The sequence below is a fragment of the Triturus cristatus genome, chromosome 3_2 (genome assembly GCF_964204655.1).
Source record: "Triturus cristatus chromosome 3_2, aTriCri1.1, whole genome shotgun sequence".
Classification (NCBI taxonomy): domain Eukaryota; kingdom Metazoa; phylum Chordata; class Amphibia; order Caudata; family Salamandridae; genus Triturus; species Triturus cristatus.
In genome coordinates this window covers 1,210,066,777-1,210,085,751 of record NC_140584.1, presented here as the reverse complement: position 1 = coordinate 1,210,085,751, position 18,975 = coordinate 1,210,066,777, and the positions used below count along the sequence as shown (strand labels likewise).

Below are 18,975 nucleotides of genomic sequence, written 5' to 3'. Positions count from 1 at the left end.
GATATGTAGAGCACTGAGTCTCTCACAAAGATAGGTAGAGCACTGAGTCTCTCACAGAGATACGTAGAGCACTGAGTCTCTCAAATAGATACTTAGAGGACTGAGTCTCTCACAGAGATACGTAGAGCACTGAGTCTCTCAAATAGATACTTAGAGCACTGAGTCTCTCACAGAGATACATAGAGCACTGAGTCTCTCACAGAGATACGTAGAGCACTGAGTCTCTCACAGAGATACGTAGAGAACTGAGTCTCTCACAGAGATACGTAGAGCACTGAGTCTCTCACAGAGATACGTAGAGCACTGAATCTCTCACAGAGATACGTAGAGCACTGAGTCTCTCACAGAGATACGTAGAGCACTGAGTCTCTCACAGATACGTAGAGCACTGAGTCTCTCACAGAGATATGTAGAGCACTGAGTCTCTCACAGAGATATGTAGAGCACTGAGTCTCTCACAGAGATACGTAGAGCACTGAGTCTCTCACAGAGATACGTAGAGCACTGAGTCTCTTGCAGAGATACTTAGAGCACTGAGTCTCTCACAGAGATACGTAGAGCACTGAGTCTCTCACAGAGATATGTAGAGCGCTGAGTCTCTCTCATGGATCAGGGCAGCAGTGCGTCTCTCACACCAAAAGGGCAAGTAGCGAGTATCTCATAAGAAGCTCAGACGCAGTCAGCCTCTCAAACGTGGTGAACAGTAGTTCTCTCACATACACACAAGGAGTAATGACACTTGCACAAACTGGAAGAAAGCCTGATCTCCACAAACACACAAAGTCTTACATTCAAGGGATTTTACCAGGAACACAGAGATACTGAGCCACTCACAATGCTCAGACGTGGTGGTACAGACTATATAAATTATGAAAACACAAAAAGACTCTTTTGGGGCTTTGTAGACTCCTAAATTCAAGGAAGAGCATCAGAATTAAATGCAACAATGGGTAATAAGCGCAGCCCGGGAGAGGGAAGCACTCCCAGAACTAGAGAAACTAAAACCACAGAAGCGTAGGGTGACACACGCAAGAGAGAGAGCAGCATGCTGAGAGTTCTGGGAGGTTAACATTCTAGTTAGAAAGCCCTCCATCTAGAGTCACCCCTCGTTCCCACAGCTGGCCAGTGGTGGGCGCGCCGTGAACCATGGACTGCCTCACCTGTGCTTCAGCAGCAGGGCTCGCAGGACGTTGGCCCTGTCCTCAGCTTGGATCTGGTCTGAGATCACCATTGTCTCCACCACCAGATGAAGGATCCCTTGCAAGGTGGTCTGCTCCAGGTCCAGAAGAACGGCCCCTGTGGAGGAGAAGAGAGAGGGACAGAAGGCTGAAATAGAGGGTGATTGGGAGACCGACATGTGACAAGTAGACCCGGAGCAGTTGTGAGCACAGTGTATGTTCCCCTGGCCTGTGCTTGTAACCACACACACACTAGGCTCATCTTTCAAGCAGGGGCATTGCCTAGAGCTGTGCATCATCATGTGTGGGCTAGTGCATTCACTTCCTGCTACCCATCACAGTTACTAATACCGCTTCCTAACAAAACATTTGCGTTTGTAAAGCACATGTTCACCCGTGGGCATCTTGCTATCGAATAACAGATGGTTATCGTTACCCAACTCAATGGTCCTCATTTTACTGGCCTCAGAAGGATGAGAGACTGAGTAGACCCACCGGGATTTGAATCTGTGACCATGAGGTCAAACGCAGATGGATGGATGCATTAGTCCACTAAGCCACAAGACCCGTATCCAATGCACACTGCCCTGCATGGCAAATGCTAGCATTCCAGCTAGTTCAGGCCTCTAAAGACAAGTGATTGTCACATGTCAGTCTTGTGGGCATGTGATGGACTCTGAGCAGCACTTATCTGAGGTTTTCCACTCCCATCTCCAACACTCTTGGGAACCTGAATTGGCCACACAGTATCAGCTGGAGTCCGGAGACCTCCTTAAGTTTAAATTTTTCTTGCTTAACTGTTGGTCATGGGTGAATCATTACATTGAATTTGTGTCTTCATTGAGAAACACAGGCCAGATGCACTTTTTCTAACAGAAACATGGTTGCGGGAAGACTCCTCCCCTGACATACTACAAGACGATTCAATCATGAGGTAAGAAAGGGATTCAGAGAGAGAGGAGGAGGAAGTCCTATAATTCTTAAGACAGATCTTTCAAGCTCCTTCTTTGCTCTCCTCATTGAATGCTTTCAGACCTCCTTTTTCTCCCTGACTCTCTCTATCGCCCCAATGCCAGCATTGAATGTTTCCATCTCCTTAGCAGATACATTCCCTCCGCTAGCTCTGCGCTATGCTAGTTTGCTGGTCCTGGGTGATTTCAATCCACACTTCGATGATGGTCAGGTTGCAAACACACGCATTGGCGACCTAGAAAGCCTACAGCTTCACCAGCTAGATTCCACCCCCATGCACAGATTGGGTCATGTACTCAGCCCTGTGTTTTCTATTATGGCGAATGTTGGAGTCTGTCCTCCTATTCCACTGGTATACTGAGATGGCCAGACCATTGAGCCATTCCTTCTAACCTCACCAGTGACAGGACTTCTGTGTTCTCGACTCCTGCACCCTTTTGGGTCCAGAAATGGTCTACAGTGACACCGGAGAGGCTCAGTTACGCTTCGATAAATGGTAATCTGTCTTTGGTCCACAATGTAAACAAAGCCAGCATCCAATTGGATACAAGGCTAAGAGGAACTCTTGACCAAATTGCTCCTTTGATCAAACAAGCTGCGCAGTGGCAAAAGTCCTCAGCGGAGTGGTTTAAAGACGAACTTTGGTTTGTGAAAAAGCAGTGCAAGAGGATTGAGCGCCTCCGGCAAAAAACCGATGACCCCTCAGGTAAAATGAATTATAAAATGGCGCTCAAAGCTGATCACCAGCTTATCTCTTAATCTATACAAAAAACACAAGGTCATAAGACGGGTCGAAACGTCGACGCCCCTGTAATTAGCCCGGACCCCGAGCCCATCCCCACCGTGCCACATAAGAATAGATTTCTGTGTAAATTGAAATTGTAAAAAGAATGAGATTGTTTACTGTAAACGTGGTCAGGCTCTAAAGGACGGTGAATCCCAACCAGTCCAACTGTTGAATGTATTAAGTCTCTTCCCTTATGTCACTACTTTGAATATTTTCCTTCACCACCTTTGCACTTGAGCACCTTTCCTTTTTGCACTTTCCCTCTGGCGCAACCTTCCTTGCTAAACAGTATTAATATCATACAGTCAAATGTTCTTGATTTTTCACCAATTGACCTGAGAATAAAATGCTTGGTGAAATAGATTATGGGTTGTTGCACTTTTTTGTTTAATTTTGAATAATGTATTAAGTACTGTGGCTGATACATCGTTTTTTAAGATTGCTCATGAAATTATTTGCTGAATATACTAACCAGGGAATTGGATTTGTGTCTCTTCAAATGAAGGTCTAGGACCATCGTGTTTTTTGTATCGTAGTGTACCCAGGTCCGAGACTACTATTGGGCTACCCCATTTTTGTAATGGCTATCTCTTAATCTAAGCGTACATATTTAACTCAGAGAAAAGCAGCTGCTAATAACTCCTCACGTGAAACTTTCCAAATTATTAAGAGTCTCACGTCACTACCTTAGGTCTCACCCAGGTTTGCATCCTCCTCAGATAGCTGCAATGCACTGGCGTCCATTTTTGGTGAGAAAGTAGAGAGAATCATCCGTACCTTCCCAAAAGAAGCAAAGTGTCAGTCACACTCGGAGATGGGGTTTGACTCTAAGATTACCACAGTCAAGCTACAACAATTCGGACCAATTTCCACTTCTGATTTTACCTCCCCACCATCTTGGAGCCGGGCTGTGAGGTTATCCAACCTGCAGTTGGTAAAGCAATCAATCTCTCCCTGACCTCCAGCTGCGGACCTCAACACTGCAAACATGCCATGGTGGTCCCCTTGTTAAAAAAGCCACTATCGGATCCATCAAGACCTGAAAGGTACAGGCCCGTTTAATTTCTGCCCCTTTTTGGTAGATTGGCGTAAAAACATGTAAAACAAGCATTGGCATAGCCAATAGGTCTCGCTTTTGGGACCTTATAAGTATTTAGTTATGCTGCACAATATCCTTGGTGCAACCACATCAACTGTTGCATGGCTAAACACTTATAAGGTCCCAAAGGCGAGACCTATTGGCTATGCCAATGCTTGTTTTGTTTTGGCAGCACAACTGTTTGCAAGAGATATTGTTATCAATTCTTTAAAATATAGATAGCGGTGCTTTGGATCCTCCCTTAGGAATATTACTTTCTCATCTCACACTATTAGCTGTTTGATGTATCGTTCTCCATCCTATAGATGTCTTGCTTTGCCTTACACGAAGGACTATTATACCTCAGAAAAATGCTCTCAGTCATCACTCAACAATCATCAATTCTTTCTTGCATGTATTTTATAGAAAAAGCAATCATTTTTTACTCCAATAATGTTTTTATTGGGACTCAAATGTGAGGCAATAACACCACCACCTCTGGTACCACCATTAAATACGACCACACCAACAACACCATAATATAATGCAAACAGCAAGATGGAGAGCGGCCCCTTGAAACAGTGGGTAGTGTTAGGGTGGCGGTCTGTCTCCTATCTACATAGGGCAGGGGTCTTGAAACTGGGCTCAGGTCCCTGCTTGGCACATGCCTGGTATGATGCTCGAGGAGTCCGTGGGAGCTTTTTCTGACTGTTGAACCTGCTCCGTTTCTATTTCTTAGGTTTTTGGGTTTGACTTCCAATGGAAGGTGAGGCGAAAGGTTGTTGTTCAATTTGTCTTCCTTAGCAGAAGGCAAAGGTGACACTTACCTCCACGGTTCTAAAACTGTTTGCCGTCCGTTTAAAAAGTCTTAAAATATAATGAACGCTTCACTGTTGCTTCTTGTAAGAAAGATTGTCTAGAGGCTGGTAGGGATGGCGCCAATGACCTGTGCTTAAGGGCATCAAGTAGGGGTGTGTGGCGCTAGCCCCCCACAGCGACTCTTGCCCCTTCCCTGCTTCCCTGATCCCATGGCCGGAGGCAGCAGGCGGTGGCAGCTCAGGCACAACTTCCCTGCCCTCGTCTCGCAAGTCGCGTGACGGGAGCGAGAAGAAGCGATTGACGTGCCTGTCACCGCCGGTCTGAGTGCCGCAATGACACCTGGCCGCGACCTGTGCTCCAACTTTGGAGTGGCCACGGTGACATCAGGACCGGAGTGAGGCACAGCACATCGGGTCACAACTCAACTGCGCAAAAATCCCGCCCCCTCAGCCCCTTATTCTTAAGTTTCACAAGATGCAGCTGGGATAGTGGCAAGCAACAGATCTTGAGAACCCAAACCAGGACATTTTTAAAAAATAGAAGAAGGACTGCAATTTGACATCAACGGAGCGGCGCAGAGTGGCAGCTCTTATCAACATAGGAACACAGAAGAGGCACGAAGACAAGAATTAAAATGTAATTTCTAAAATTAGCACCACACCTGTTCATTAAAATTCTTACTTATAACAGCTGCTAACTAGCACAGCTTTAGGACACCCAAAAAGTGCCTCTCGATGGTTTCAGTCCACCCTCTCTAAAAACTGGGACATGAGCCAAAATTGCCGAAATCTGCAGGTACAGCTAGTGAAGACCTGGGTCTGTCCCGGCAAATCCGGGACGCATGATCACCCAATTTCAAGAACCGATGTACTCCCTATTATTACATTTCTAGACCAGCACTGACTTTATGGGAAGTAATCCTTATTCTGCAAATGTATTCATGCTGGTCGGAGGGTTAGGCTCACAGTTTACCAGCGTAGGCCTTGGGGCTGAAGCCCTGGTCTCACATTGTGCAGCCTCTTTCTTCAGCCTTGTGTTGGGGAGGTGGGCCGTTTGCACCGGAGGAGCTGCCTGTCTCCCGGGCTGCTGCATGGGAACATTCCATGGTGGTTCAAAAAAGGAACATTCAGGCAGACACGGAGGAAAGAGTCTGGAAGAGCTTAAAAGCACACGGGGGGAGGGAGACGGTGCGATTGAAGAGGGGGAAAGGGGAGAGCGGGAGAGGGGAGGGTGGGGAGTACTGCGCAGCTACTTAGAAGGGAGAGACTTTAGGATGAGGAGAGGTGCAGGGAAGAAATGGAGGAAGGGCAAGACAGGGAACTCAGGAGACACACAGAGGGAACTCGATGGGACGAGAGAGCCTGGCGGGACTGAGGAAAAAAGAAAAGACCTTTTCTGAAGAGACAGAGAAACTGGAAAACCGAGGAGAGAGGTGAAGTGAGTAGAAGAGAAGGCAGGCTTAAGAGCATTCTGCTACTGAACACTTTGCCAAGGAGTTTAACCGTGTGCGCAGCAAACGCTGAAAGCCCCGTTTTCTACAGCAGCATCGGGAGGGAGTTTGGGTGACTGCAGAGTCCAAGTACAGGCCCTCTGTTGTTGATGAAGTAAACAGCTATGCATCTGCAGGGCTGCTTGCAGGGCTCTCCCAAGTCCGTGGCCCGCTTGTGAGGGGAAAAAGACGCCTTGATCGTTCTGTTCTGAAAGCCTTGAGTATTCACGCGGTGAGCACAGAGGAATAAGCCAGGGAGTTGTGTGCGCGTGCTAAACAGAAATGTTTTTTAAAAAACGTCCACACGCGCGCGCTACGACAAAAGTGAAAGCAGCTGCAGCAGCACATCTGGCGAGTGGTGTGCGATGTGCGCGCACCATGACGAGAGAGGAAAGCCAGATGGCGCCTCTGCTCGTGCCTGTGTGTGTAACCACACACTCTATGCCAGACAAAATGCTGTGGTTGGCTTTTTAAAGCCCACTCACTAAATATCTCACCAGTGCTGCGCATTCGCTGGCTCAGGCGAGACCTAAAAACTGCTTTCTGACTTTTTGAAGGCTAATGGGCTACCACACGCAGCGCGGTCAGGTTTCGCCCTTCCTTTAGCGCAGAGTCTGCCGTGCTGCTCGCCTCTGAATCAGTCAGGGGGATTATGGATGAGTGAAAGCCACGGCCGTTCTTATGCTCGATCTCAGTGCCGCCCTTTACACTGTGTCCCAGAATATCTTGATCAGGCGACTCTGTAATAAAGGCATTAGCGGCAAGGCTTTGCGTTGGCCGGCCTCTTTCCTGCAGGGATGTACTTTTCAAGTATCACAAAAAACGCTTTGGCCATCAGTCTCCCCTTGCGTCAAGGAGTGAGTGCCCCGGGGCTCCTCTCTCACAATGCCGGAAAGTGCTTTGGGTTTTTGAGATCTTTAAAAAAAAAACATTTACCTTCTTATTGAGTCTGCCCTGAAAACAGTCATCCAGGGGCTGGTTCTACCCAGATTGGGATGACTGCAACACCTGACCTGGGGGTCTCCCAATCACGACAGAAGATGCGTCAACGCTGCAGAATGCGGCGGCTCGGACAGTGCTCGGACTCCCGGGGCCAGCCCTTATCAGCGTGCACTGAAGAAGGTGCACCCCGGAGACAGAGGATCTCCTTCAGGGCTCTCTGCTTCTGCTCTCGCACTTGACCATCAAGGGCCTGCCTATCTACAGGACATGGCCACTCCTCACGCTCCGACCGGAGTCCTTAGGTCGGCTGTGTCCAGTGTGATTCAAGAAGGCGAGAGTGGGAGGTGGCGCCTTAAGTTACTTGGCTGCCAGGATCTGGAACTCGTTACCGCTCCACCTTCGGCTGGCACCCCCTAAAGTGATATTCAGAAAGCAACTGAAGAAGTGTTTGTTTAATCCAGCTAGGCTTCCTCGTTGTGCTCTACTTTCTGAACTCCGCTTCCTAGCGCTGGGACACCTCATGTGAGGTAACCAAGCCCTTTATAAATAAAATACTATTATTTATTATTGTTATAAGTCACAGGTTGTCACTGCGGCTCTAGGGACAGCAACGTGCAGTGCCATACTCAAATCGGTCACTAGGTGTCACTGCAGTACTGGTGCCTATTCCCTTAGGCACCTTAGCCAGTGTTCACTGGTTCACGGCACCACCATAATGGGCCTCTCCAGTCTAGAAGGGCAGTGAAGGGCACTGCATGAACTGTACCCAGCAGGGTTTGGTCAGCTGTAGACTATGTCGGTGACACAGCATAGCTTCTAAAGGAAGGGCACAGGTAACTAACCTATCTTCAGTCCTTGAACATTCAGTCTAGAACCTGCCTCTGGGCTTCTCTATGTTCACTCACACATGACACTATGGGGCTTAGTTACAAGATATTGCCGTAGGGCAGCACCGCAGGCCTTCCTGCTGCGCTGCCCTTTGGCCAAAGAAAATAGCAGGAATGAGCCATATCTATCAGATACAGAGCATTCCTGTCCTTTTTCTCTGCACTGGTGCACAATGGGATGCCGTGGGCCAACACAGAGAGCCTTGCGCCATGGTGCAAGGGTGCCTGTGTTGCAGGGATGATTGTTTTTGTGCAGGAAGGGAAACCTTCCTGCACAAAAACAATCACAGGAGGCATAGGTGTTTGGCGCTGCCGCAGAGTTCTAATTTCTCATAAATCTGGAGCAATGTCAAAAAGCCATGGGTGTTTCTGGGAACACCCACAGCCCCACACTCTTCAACATCTACATGGCCCTCCTCGCCGCCATCGTCAAACAGAATGGACTCAGCATAGTATCCCACGCTGATGACACCAAGCTCATCCTCTCCCTCACAGAGGATCCCCACACCACCGGACTCCACTTCCAGGAAGGAATAAAAGACATCGCATCCTGGATGAGCAGCAACTGCCTGAAGATCAACTCGGAGAAGAAAGAAGTCCTCATCCTCGGATCCACCCCCTCTGCATGGGACAACACCTGGTGGCCCACCGCTCTCTGCACCCCCCGCTCCCACAATCCACGCCCAAAACCTCAGCATCATACTCGACTCCTCCCTCACCATGACCCAACAGATCAACACCGTTGCCTCCACCTGCTTCAACACCCTCTGCATCCTTCGCAAGACCATCAAATGGATTCTCCCCTAAATCCAGAAAGATTGTCACCCACGCACACATAACAAGCAGATAGGACTACGGAAATGCCCTCTACGCCTGAATCAACAAATCCCTGCTCCACAAACTCCAGACCATCCAGAACACTGCGGCCAGACTCGTCCTTGGCATCCCACGACATTAACACATCACCCAACACCTGCGAGACCGCCACTGACTCCCCATTGAAAAGAGAGTAACCTTCAAGCTACTCACCCACGTCTACAAATCCCTCCACAACACCGGACCCCAATACCTCAACGAAAGAGTCTCCTTCCACGTACCTAAGAGAAATATCCACTCTGCCGACCACGCCCTCGCTGAAACCCCACACATCCACAGAGTGGGTGGAAGAGCCTTCTCCTACATTGCGGCAAAGACCTGGAACGAGCTCCCGATTGACATCAGACGCTCCCCCACTCTGCACACGTTCAGGAAGAGCCTCAAGACCTGGCTCTTTGGCAGACTCGGAGCTGCACCTCCCCACCCCCTCTCCTCCCAGGGTCTTGAGACCCTTATGGGTGAGTAGCGCGCTTCACAATTTCCTGATTGATTGATTGACTGTATGGGTTTTCTAAGGCTTATATGTGACATTAAGCGTTTAACTGGGTGCAGAACATTTGGAACATTTAGAAAGCAAGGGAAAGAGAAATTACAACTTAGGGTACCTGTCTTTTGGTCAGGGGTATAACCACCAACTGTATGGAAAGGTACCCCAACCATATACTTTCAACACCTAAACCTTTGTCACTGAACCCTGATTGGTTGGCAGCAGCAAAATGCGTGTGTTAGATTTCAGAAGTTATTTTTCCAAAAAACACGCTAGTTTCCCTCAGTCATCTTCACATAGAAACGTCCCCGTGTCAAGGCGTGACCCTAATCTTTCTTACCCTACGTCTTCCAAATTCAAGGCTATCAGATATGGATTTGAGCAGGGATCCACACATGAGACACCAGGGAATGTATGTGATGGAGATGGAGTCCGCTGGAATAATCTGTGGGTTTTGGGCCTGTGATCGGCTGGTACCAAGAGAACACTACCAACCCGACATTTCTAACAACTGTAGATGCAGTGGAATCCGTGATGATGTGGCTTACATGGATCCTAATATACCTTTATTTCACCTGGAATCCTTTATACAATTCAAATTACGAATACAAAAAAATCACAATTACTTCAACGTTCTGTGACAGAAAACTCCAGAACTTCAGGAAAACAGCAAAAGTTCTACCATAAACTATCTCCGTATTTCCCTCAATAAAAATGATACCCAATATGTGTTGGTGGTCCTGGTGCAGGGAACAAAACTAGTTCAAATTTGTGACCATCTGAAGGCCACACTGACACTACATGGATCTTAAATGATCAGATATTCACTACGGTACAGACGTGAGGAGACTGCTTTCACAAGGGGTCGGCGAAGCAATGAGGGACTTATCATAGCGCCCTAGATGCCGTATTAAATCATCAGCCATACTTTCTACAAAGAATACTGTGACATATTGATTTTGAATATGAGTCTTTCAGGACACGACTAACAGCCTCATGCATCAAGCCAAAATCCAGTTGGTAAAATACAGAATCGCTAATAACACCCGTGAGCGAGTAAAAAAAAACGAATCCCAATACATCAACCAAATGCAAAAATCGGAATTTAAGGAATCAGTAAATAGCGATTCCTTAAATAGCGATTGCATTTAACGAATCCCAAATAGAGATTCCTTAAATGCAATTCATGAAAGTGAAAAAATTAGCGATTTCGCTAATAAGGGGAGCAAATTACCATGAAGTTGAACTTCATGGTAATTTGCAAAAACTTTGAAAAATGCACTTTTGTGCATTTTTCAAAGTTTCATGTTGCGCACACACATGCCCTTAGAGCATGTGTGTGTGCAACATATGTGCACAGAACAATTTCAGGGGTGCAATAGGGTGTCATTTGGACACCCTTGCACCCTTGAAATTGCATGAGCAATTTGCGAGTACCTACTGGTACTCGCAATTTGCTCATGCAATCTCCAAGTCATTCCTATGGGCCTGGAGGCCCATAGGAATGAATGGGACGGCTTTCCTTAATTGCTACTCGCTATTTGCGACTAGCACTTAAGGAATTTTAAGGAATCGCTATTTTTATAGCGATACCTACATGCATAGGCTTTTGCAATTCCTTAATTGCGATTCCTTAAAAATCGCTATTAAGGAATCGCAAAAGTCTTTGTTGATGCATGTGCCAGATAATGTTTTAGCTACGGCAACGGAATCCGAAAATGGCCTAAATACAATTATAGACTTTGTATGAGGATATTACAGATTTACTCCCATTACCTCTGCTTACCGCTACCGTTGAGCCTTCTAACTTCTTTGAACAATTGGTATATCTCTAAGCCTTGATGAAGTCATGGTGGTGACGAAATGTGTGTTGGCTGTTTCATATTCTTCGCAACAAGGGCTGGATCACTATCTCCATCTTTGTAGAGATTTTTGACTGTATTATCCAGACTGAGGTGTCTGAGTCCTTGCAATTTCTTGTATTAATGTTGGTACTTTGAAATCTATCAAATAAACTAATGAATGTCTTGATAAATGCACTTCCTGTGTTTCCTGTGTTAAGAGGATTTCTCCTTTTTCTTTCTTTTTGCTTGGTTGGACAGAGTATGTCCTCAATATAATCTGAAATATTGTGAGCGCGGGGGTTTCTTTTGTTGTAAGCTATTTCACAAGTCACTGATGTTTCTTGTGTTTCCTACACTTTATGTAGTGGGGTGTTCCTTACCCAGAGTGGCACCAAGTCTATTCTTTCATGCTGGGTTGCTATTTTAACATACTCTGTAGCCCGTATGTACAGCAGTTTTGAGGTGTGATCCTTGTATCCACTGTAGGAGAGTAGGATCTGCTTCTCATAGTTACCCCCAGTTTTTGCTGATGTATCACTGTTTTCGACTTCGATTGACTCGGATTCTGCTATCCAGGACCCCAGTCTAGCTGCTTTCTCCTCTAAATTGCTTGCATGTACTTTAGGTACACTCCATATTGGAGACTGGGGTACCCTTATCAGTCCCTAGTATGTGGTATACTATGTACCCAGGGCATAGGTACCCCAGAGGCCTCCCAGGGGCTGCAGCATGTATTATGCCACCCCTGAGAGACTATTCAAACTGACACCACAGGTCTGCTACAGCCGCCTGTGTAAGATGGTGCATTCACCCTTTACTTATATATAGGTTACCTATATCTATTTTAAATCACTGCACATACAAACCTATCAGTCACCCCTACGGCAGGCCTTATCAATCCTGAAGGCAGGGTGCTGGGTGTTATGTGAGAGGGTGCCCATGCATGAGCAGAGCCCATCTGCAGCCTTCGAAACCTATTTTCCGGGGTTGTCTGTGATGCAGCCAACCATCTACATTTAAGTGCATTATAACCTCGCGGTAAAAGCTAACTTTAAAATGGCTGCTTAGAAACATGTTGTGTTTGGTGTCAAGCACCTTGGAATCATACCTCCCCGTATGATTCCACCCTACTAGAGGGACTTATGTGAAACACCGGTACCAGCTTTCTCGACCTGGGCATCACAAAATGGATGCTGCCAGCCACAGACACGAGTCTGCCCTCCTGCTGCTGTGCGGAGCTCGAGCATGGGAAGGCTTGACAATAGGTTTCCTGTCACAGGGAGATGTGACCACCTCCCAGACAAGATTTAGTGTATTGGGGCTTGGTGGGTGCACTCTTAGAGTGTTTGAAAGTTTGCACTGGGGGCACATTTGGTGTCCCTGTGCATAGTCCAGTTCAAACCGGTTGCAGGAGCCATTTGCTCCTGCTCTGACGCGAAACAGGAAAAAAGGACATGGGTGTAGCCACCCCTCTGTCCTGGCCCTCCTATAGGTTGGTCCCCAGAGTTTGTCTAACCCCATCCTTGGGTATAAAGTAGGAACCCTGACTAAAGGACTTTAGATTTTACCTGGACTAACTTTCTGCAAGCAGAAACCAAGTACTTCGACGATCTACACTTCGCTGGACGACTGAAGAATCTCCCTTGGAGTAGTTACTCCCCTGCAGCGGAAGGCACCTTAACGCATCTGACCGGTTTGCATCTCCCGAGCTCCTGAGGACTCCGAAGATTTCTGCAACACAGGAGGTGGGTTCCCGAGCGTCCCTGAGGTTGATCTGACCTCTCAGAAATTCTGAGACCAGTATCCCTCGTGAGGACCATGCAACCCAAACCCAAACCTCTGTGCACCGTGTACTTTTTCAGCAGCATATGCTTTTTTGCAACTTCCTGAGGCTGTGCTTTGGGTTACGTGTAGTCCTGACCCTGAGCAGTATTTCCACCAAAGAGTTCCGGCCTACACTCCACGAGTGTTCCGTGGGCTGGTATTTTGTGATTCAGCTCGAGGTCCCTTCGCCATCCCTGGTCCGTTGGTGTTGGACTTAGCCTTTTTGGCTAAAGTTCACTTAAACCTTTTGCTTTTCCTCTAGACAGAGCGTTGCGAAGCTAGATGCTGTAGGTACTTGCCACTGCTAATCAGTGTGCACGTACAGATAGTCCCTGTATAAATTGTAGTGGTGATTGGTTGTCTCTGATTGGTAGGTTTGCCTTACTAGCAAGATCCCGAAGTGATCTGCACTGAGTGTGCCGGGCGAGTACTAAAGAAATACACAGAGAGGGAACATAGGTCTTCAGTGTAGGGCCTGTGCGCATTATGCTAAATTAGCGTGTTGTCCTGACAAGTGCTACCACTTGTCAGGCCTTACTTTCCCTTTTGCATACACATGGGACACCCCTGTAGGACGTCCTGGGTAACCCCTAGGCAGGATGCAGTGTAGGTAAAAGGCAGGACCTGTGGCAGTGTGGGTGCTAGGCCCTGACAGTGGAAAGTACTCCATTTCATTTTCCCTGGTGAAAGGCCATCCTGCCCATAGGACAGAATGGGGGAGGCTGGGTGTAGTATTGTTAGCCTAGTTTCCCAAGAATTGGAAATGGAACAGTGAAGTTTGGTATGTCTGAGCTCACAGCGTCATAACGCATCTTTTTGGGTAGATAGTTTTGTCGCTGTGTGTCCAGAAGCCGCTATTTGAGAAAATGGCTGAGTTTGTGCTGTAGACCTTTTTGTGTGTCTCAGCAGAATGTGAGTTGCCTGCCTGGATCTGGGAGAGGCGAGAAAGGTTGAGGGAGGTCGTGCCCCAGGGGAGGGGTGGAGGTGAAGAGGCCTGGTTTAGAGCCATGAAACAATAGACCCATTTCCCTCTGAGTGATTAATGATGTGGTGCAGCCAGGGCGTTAGTAAAGAGCACCTGGTACCTCGTGTGCACCAGGAGGAGAGGTGAGACTCAGACATGCAGTGTGCCTGTCGTGGTGCGACCAGGGCGTAAGTGGAGAGCACCTGGCTCATCGTGTGCACCAAGAAACGAGATGGGTCTCCAGCACGCAGGGTGCTTGTGGGGGTGCAGTTGCGGTGCTAGAGGAGAGTGCCTGAAGATCATGTGCACCAGGAGTACGGAGCGAGACTCGGACGCGCAGGGTGCGTGTCAAGGTGCCAGCTGAGGCGTAGTGAGGTGCGCCTGGTCATCGGAGGCCGGAGGAGGAGTTAGTCTCGGACGCGCCGGGGGTGCGTGTCGAAAGTGCACCGGAGGTGCTGGTGAGGAGTACCGGGGAGTGGTGAGCACCGGGGAGCGAAGAAGTCCTAACAGCGCTGGAGAGGAGGGCCAAGTGATCGGGCCCTCTAAGGCAACGTGGGGTGGCACCAGCATTGTGTGGAAGGCTTCGTGGAAGGAGTTTGTGGTGAACGTTGGCGGCCCGGACCGGCAGCCCCGCAGGAGCTGTACTACCAGCCCGAGCGTGCCTTGCCCGTGGTGACAAGGTTCTGGAGTGAGGCCAAGCCGCTGCTTCAGGAGAGTGGGGTCGCGCCGTGCCAGGTTCAAGTCCTCAGATTCTGTTCTTGGTTTAAGTCCGAAATTGCCTCCGTGCCCAGGTTCAAGTCATATTTGTGATTTTTGAGTCCGACGACATTCACGGTTGTACTCTGTTGCTTTATTCACGTTTATTTTTAGTATATTGTGGTTGTGGTTTCCTGATCAGGGTCCCTTTTCAATGCGTGCATTCCTTTAATTCTTTTCCTGACCTTTTTTTCCTCTCTGCTCTTTTTGTTTCACGTCCTTTTCTACTGCATCCCTCTCCTCTCTTCATGACTGTGTTCTGCATGGATTGGGTGTACTATTGCCCTTAGAGCATGTGTGTGTGCAACATATGTGCACAGAACAATTTCAGGGGTGCAATAGGGTGTCATTTGGGCACCCTTGCACCCTTGAAATTGCATGAGCAATTTGCGAGTACCTACTGGTACTCGCAATTTGCTCATGCAATCTCCAAGTCATTCCTATGGGCCTGGAGGCCCATAGGAATGAATGGGACGGCTTTCCTTAATTGCTACTCGCTATTTGCGACTAGCACTTAAGGAATTTTAAGGAATCGCTATTTTTATAGCGATACCTACATGCATAGGCTTTTGCAATTCCTTAATTGCGATTCCTTAAAAATCGCTATTAAGGAATCGCAAAAGTCTTTGTTGATGCATGTGCCAGATAATGTTTTAGCTACGGCAACGGAATCCGAAAATGGCCTAAATACAATTATAGACTTTGTATGAGGATATTACAGATTTACTCCCATTACCTCTGCTTACCGCTACCGTTGAGCCTTCTAACTTCTTTGAACAATTGGTATATCTCTAAGCCTTGATGAAGTCATGGTGGTGACGAAATGTGTGTTGGCTGTTTCATATTCTTCGCAACAAGGGCTGGATCACTATCTCCATCTTTGTAGAGATTTTTGACTGTATTATCCAGACTGAGGTGTCTGAGTCCTTGCAATTTCTTGTATTAATGTTGGTACTTTGAAATCTATCAAATAAACTAATGAATGTCTTGATAAATGCACTTCCTGTGTTTCCTGTGTTAAGAGGATTTCTCCTTTTTCTTTCTTTTTGCTTGGTTGGACAGAGTATGTCCTCAATATAATCTGAAATATTGTGAGCGCGGGGGTTTCTTTTGTTGTAAGCTATTTCACAAGTCACTGATGTTTCTTGTGTTTCCTACACTTTATGTAGTGGGGTGTTCCTTACCCAGAGTGGCACCAAGTCTATTCTTTCATGCTGGGTTGCTATTTTAACATACTCTGTAGCCCGTATGTACAGTAGTTTTGAGGTGTGATCCTTGTATCCACTGTAGGAGAGTAGGATCTGCTTCTCATAGTTACCCCCAGTTTTTGCTGATGTATCACTGTTTTCGACTTCGATTGACTCGGATTCTGCTATCCAGGACCCCAGTCTAGCTGCTTTCTCCTCTAAATTGCTTGCATGTACTTTAGGTACACTCCATATTGGAGACTGGGGTACCCTTATCAGTCCCTAGTATGTGGTATACTATGTACCCAGGGCATAGGTACCCCAGAGGCCTCCCAGGGGCTGCAGCATGTATTATGCCACCCCTGAGAGACTATTCAAACTGACACCACAGGTCTGCTACAGCCGCCTGTGTAAGATGGTGCATTCACCCTTTACTTATATATAGGTTACCTATATCTATTTTAAATCACTGCACATACAAACCTATCAGTCACCCCTACGGCAGGCCTTATCAATCCTGAAGGCAGGGTGCTGGGTGTTATGTGAGAGGGTGCCCATGCATGAGCAGAGCCCATCTGCAGCCTTCGAAACCTATTTTCCGGGGTTGTCTGTGATGCAGCCAACCATCTACATTTAAGTGCATTATAACCTCGCGGTAAAAGCTAACTTTAAAATGGCTGCTTAGAAACATGTTGTGTTTGGTGTCAAGCACCTTGGAATCATACCTCCCCGTATGATTCCACCCTACTAGAGGGACTTATGTGAAACACCGGTACCAGCTTTCTCGCCCTGGGCATCACAAAATGGATGCTGCCAGCCACAGACACGAGTCTGCCCTCCTGCTGCTGTGCGGAGCTCGAGCATGGGAAGGCTTGACAATAGGTTTCCTGTCACAGGGAGATGTGACCACCTCCCAGACAAGATTTAGTGTATTGGGGCTTGGTGGGTGCACTCTTAGAGTGTTTGAAAGTTTGCACTGGGGGCACATTTGGTGTCCCTGTGCATAGTCCAGTTCAAACCGGTTGCAGGAGCCATTTGCTCCTGCTCTGACGCGAAACAGGAAAAAAGGACATGGGTGTAGCCACCCCTCTGTCCTGGCCCTCCTATAGGTTGGTCCCCAGAGTTTGTCTAACCCCATCCTTGGGTATAAAGTAGGAACCCTGACTACAGGACTTTAGATTTTACCTGGACTAACTTTCTGTAAGCAGAAACCAAGTACTTCGACGATCTACACTTCGCTGGACGACTGAAGAATCTCCCTTGGAGTAGTTACTCCCCTGCAGCGGAAGGCACCTTAACGCATCTGACCGGTTTGCATCTCCCGAGCTCCTGAGGACTCCGAAGATTTCTGCAACACAGGAGGTGGGTTCCCGAGCGTCCCTGAGGTTGATCTGACCTCTCAGAAATTCTGAGACCAGTATCCCTCGTGAGGACCATGCAACCCAAACCCAAACCTCTGTGCACCGTGTACTTTTTCAGCAGCATATGCTTTTTTGCAACTTCCTGAGGCTGTGCTTTGGGTTACGTGTAGTCCTGACCCTGCATCCTCTCTTCCTGACTGTGTTCTGCATGGATTGGGTGTACTATTCTTTTCTTCCATGAATTTATTTTTTATCTGTAAACGTCGTTTCTTTCTCTGACAATCATTTTTTTAACTGCGCAGTTCACTGGCACAAAAAGGGGAAGTATTTCTTTGATCTCTGCAGCACTCTTGTGGTTACTTTGCAGCGTCCACCCGCCTTTCTCTTCTGTGGGTTCCAGCTCGGCTCCCACCGTTGATCTGACTCGTTCATTCCCTTCTTTTTTTCTCTTCTTGTTTCCTTCTTTGTCTCTCTCTCTCTCCCTCTCTCTCTTCTGGACTCTCTCGTTTGGGTATATCTCTCTCTTTCTTGCTTTCTGATCTCGTTTTTTTTTTTTCGTAGTGAGAATTCATAGCCAGGTCTGTGCCTTTACAATATTTCTTCATTCTGCATCCTTATTGTTGCTTCATCGTTTATTTTACATTAATGTGTTCTGTTTAACGTTTTCTGTCTTTGTTTTTCATGTTTCATTGTCTTGTGCCTGCCTGTTGGTCTTTTATTAACACAGTGCTTAGATGCACCTTTCATATCTTACGCCCCGCCAGTCCTGTTGTTGCCTTGACGCTTCCACACGCCCAATTGTCGAGTGTCATGGCTGCTACTTAGCTGATCTACCTGTTGGTGCTTCGGACACTTCCACACCCAATGGTCGGGTGTCAAGGCTGCCAGTTAGAGGTTGTCTGGGTTGCAGTACAACACCTCTCCGCACCTTAACCTGCAGCCCCGCTAGGTAGCCTGCAGTCCCGTTAGACAGCGTTTCCTGCCTCCTGCTCTTTTCATCCTGCCTCCTCTCCCGCATCACTTAACCTTGGTTCACCACCCCCATCACGAACATTTTTTCTACCATTTGCTTCTGCAACTGCTAGCCAAAAAGGGGGGGTGGCACTATTCCTCCTTCACTCTTGCCGCCTTCACCGCACCCTCCTTGACCGTTATGTCCAATGACCCTCCACGTATAATTTATTTCGCTATCCATCTTGTGCACGGCACTGCCACCGCCATCTATAACTCCACTACTGATGAAATAATCCCCCTTACACAACACCATAGTGACATCCTCGCTGCCATGTGGGATATCCTGGGGGTGACCTTCACCCCTACCACCCAAGTTCACTTCTCTATACTCTCCTTGACTGACTTACTTCCCGCCCACGCACGTATGTCTCCCTCACCATCCCCAGACACCACTCGCCCTGACCTGCTCTGGCCTGACCACATATCTAATTCTTCCACCACGTCCACCCCCGACTCCGCTCCTTCTGACCTCTCTGCTACGTCCCCAATTGTGGTTATCACTGACGGGGA

The 18,975-nt window shown here is 47.7% G+C and overlaps 1 protein-coding gene across 3 annotated transcripts in view; it reads right to left on the bottom strand.

The window, feature by feature from the left end:
- SLC4A3 (solute carrier family 4 member 3) overlaps nucleotides 1-18,975 on the bottom strand; it is a 696,397-nt gene that overhangs the window by 330,152 nt on the left and 347,270 nt on the right. For all 3 annotated transcript variants that reach the window (XM_085650187.1, XM_085650189.1, XM_085650188.1), the window contains one exon: nucleotides 1,161-1,296. In XM_085650187.1, the coding sequence (XP_085506313.1) occupies nucleotides 1,161-1,296 (136 nt within the window). The remainder of the gene's footprint in view (nucleotides 1-1,160; nucleotides 1,297-18,975) is intronic.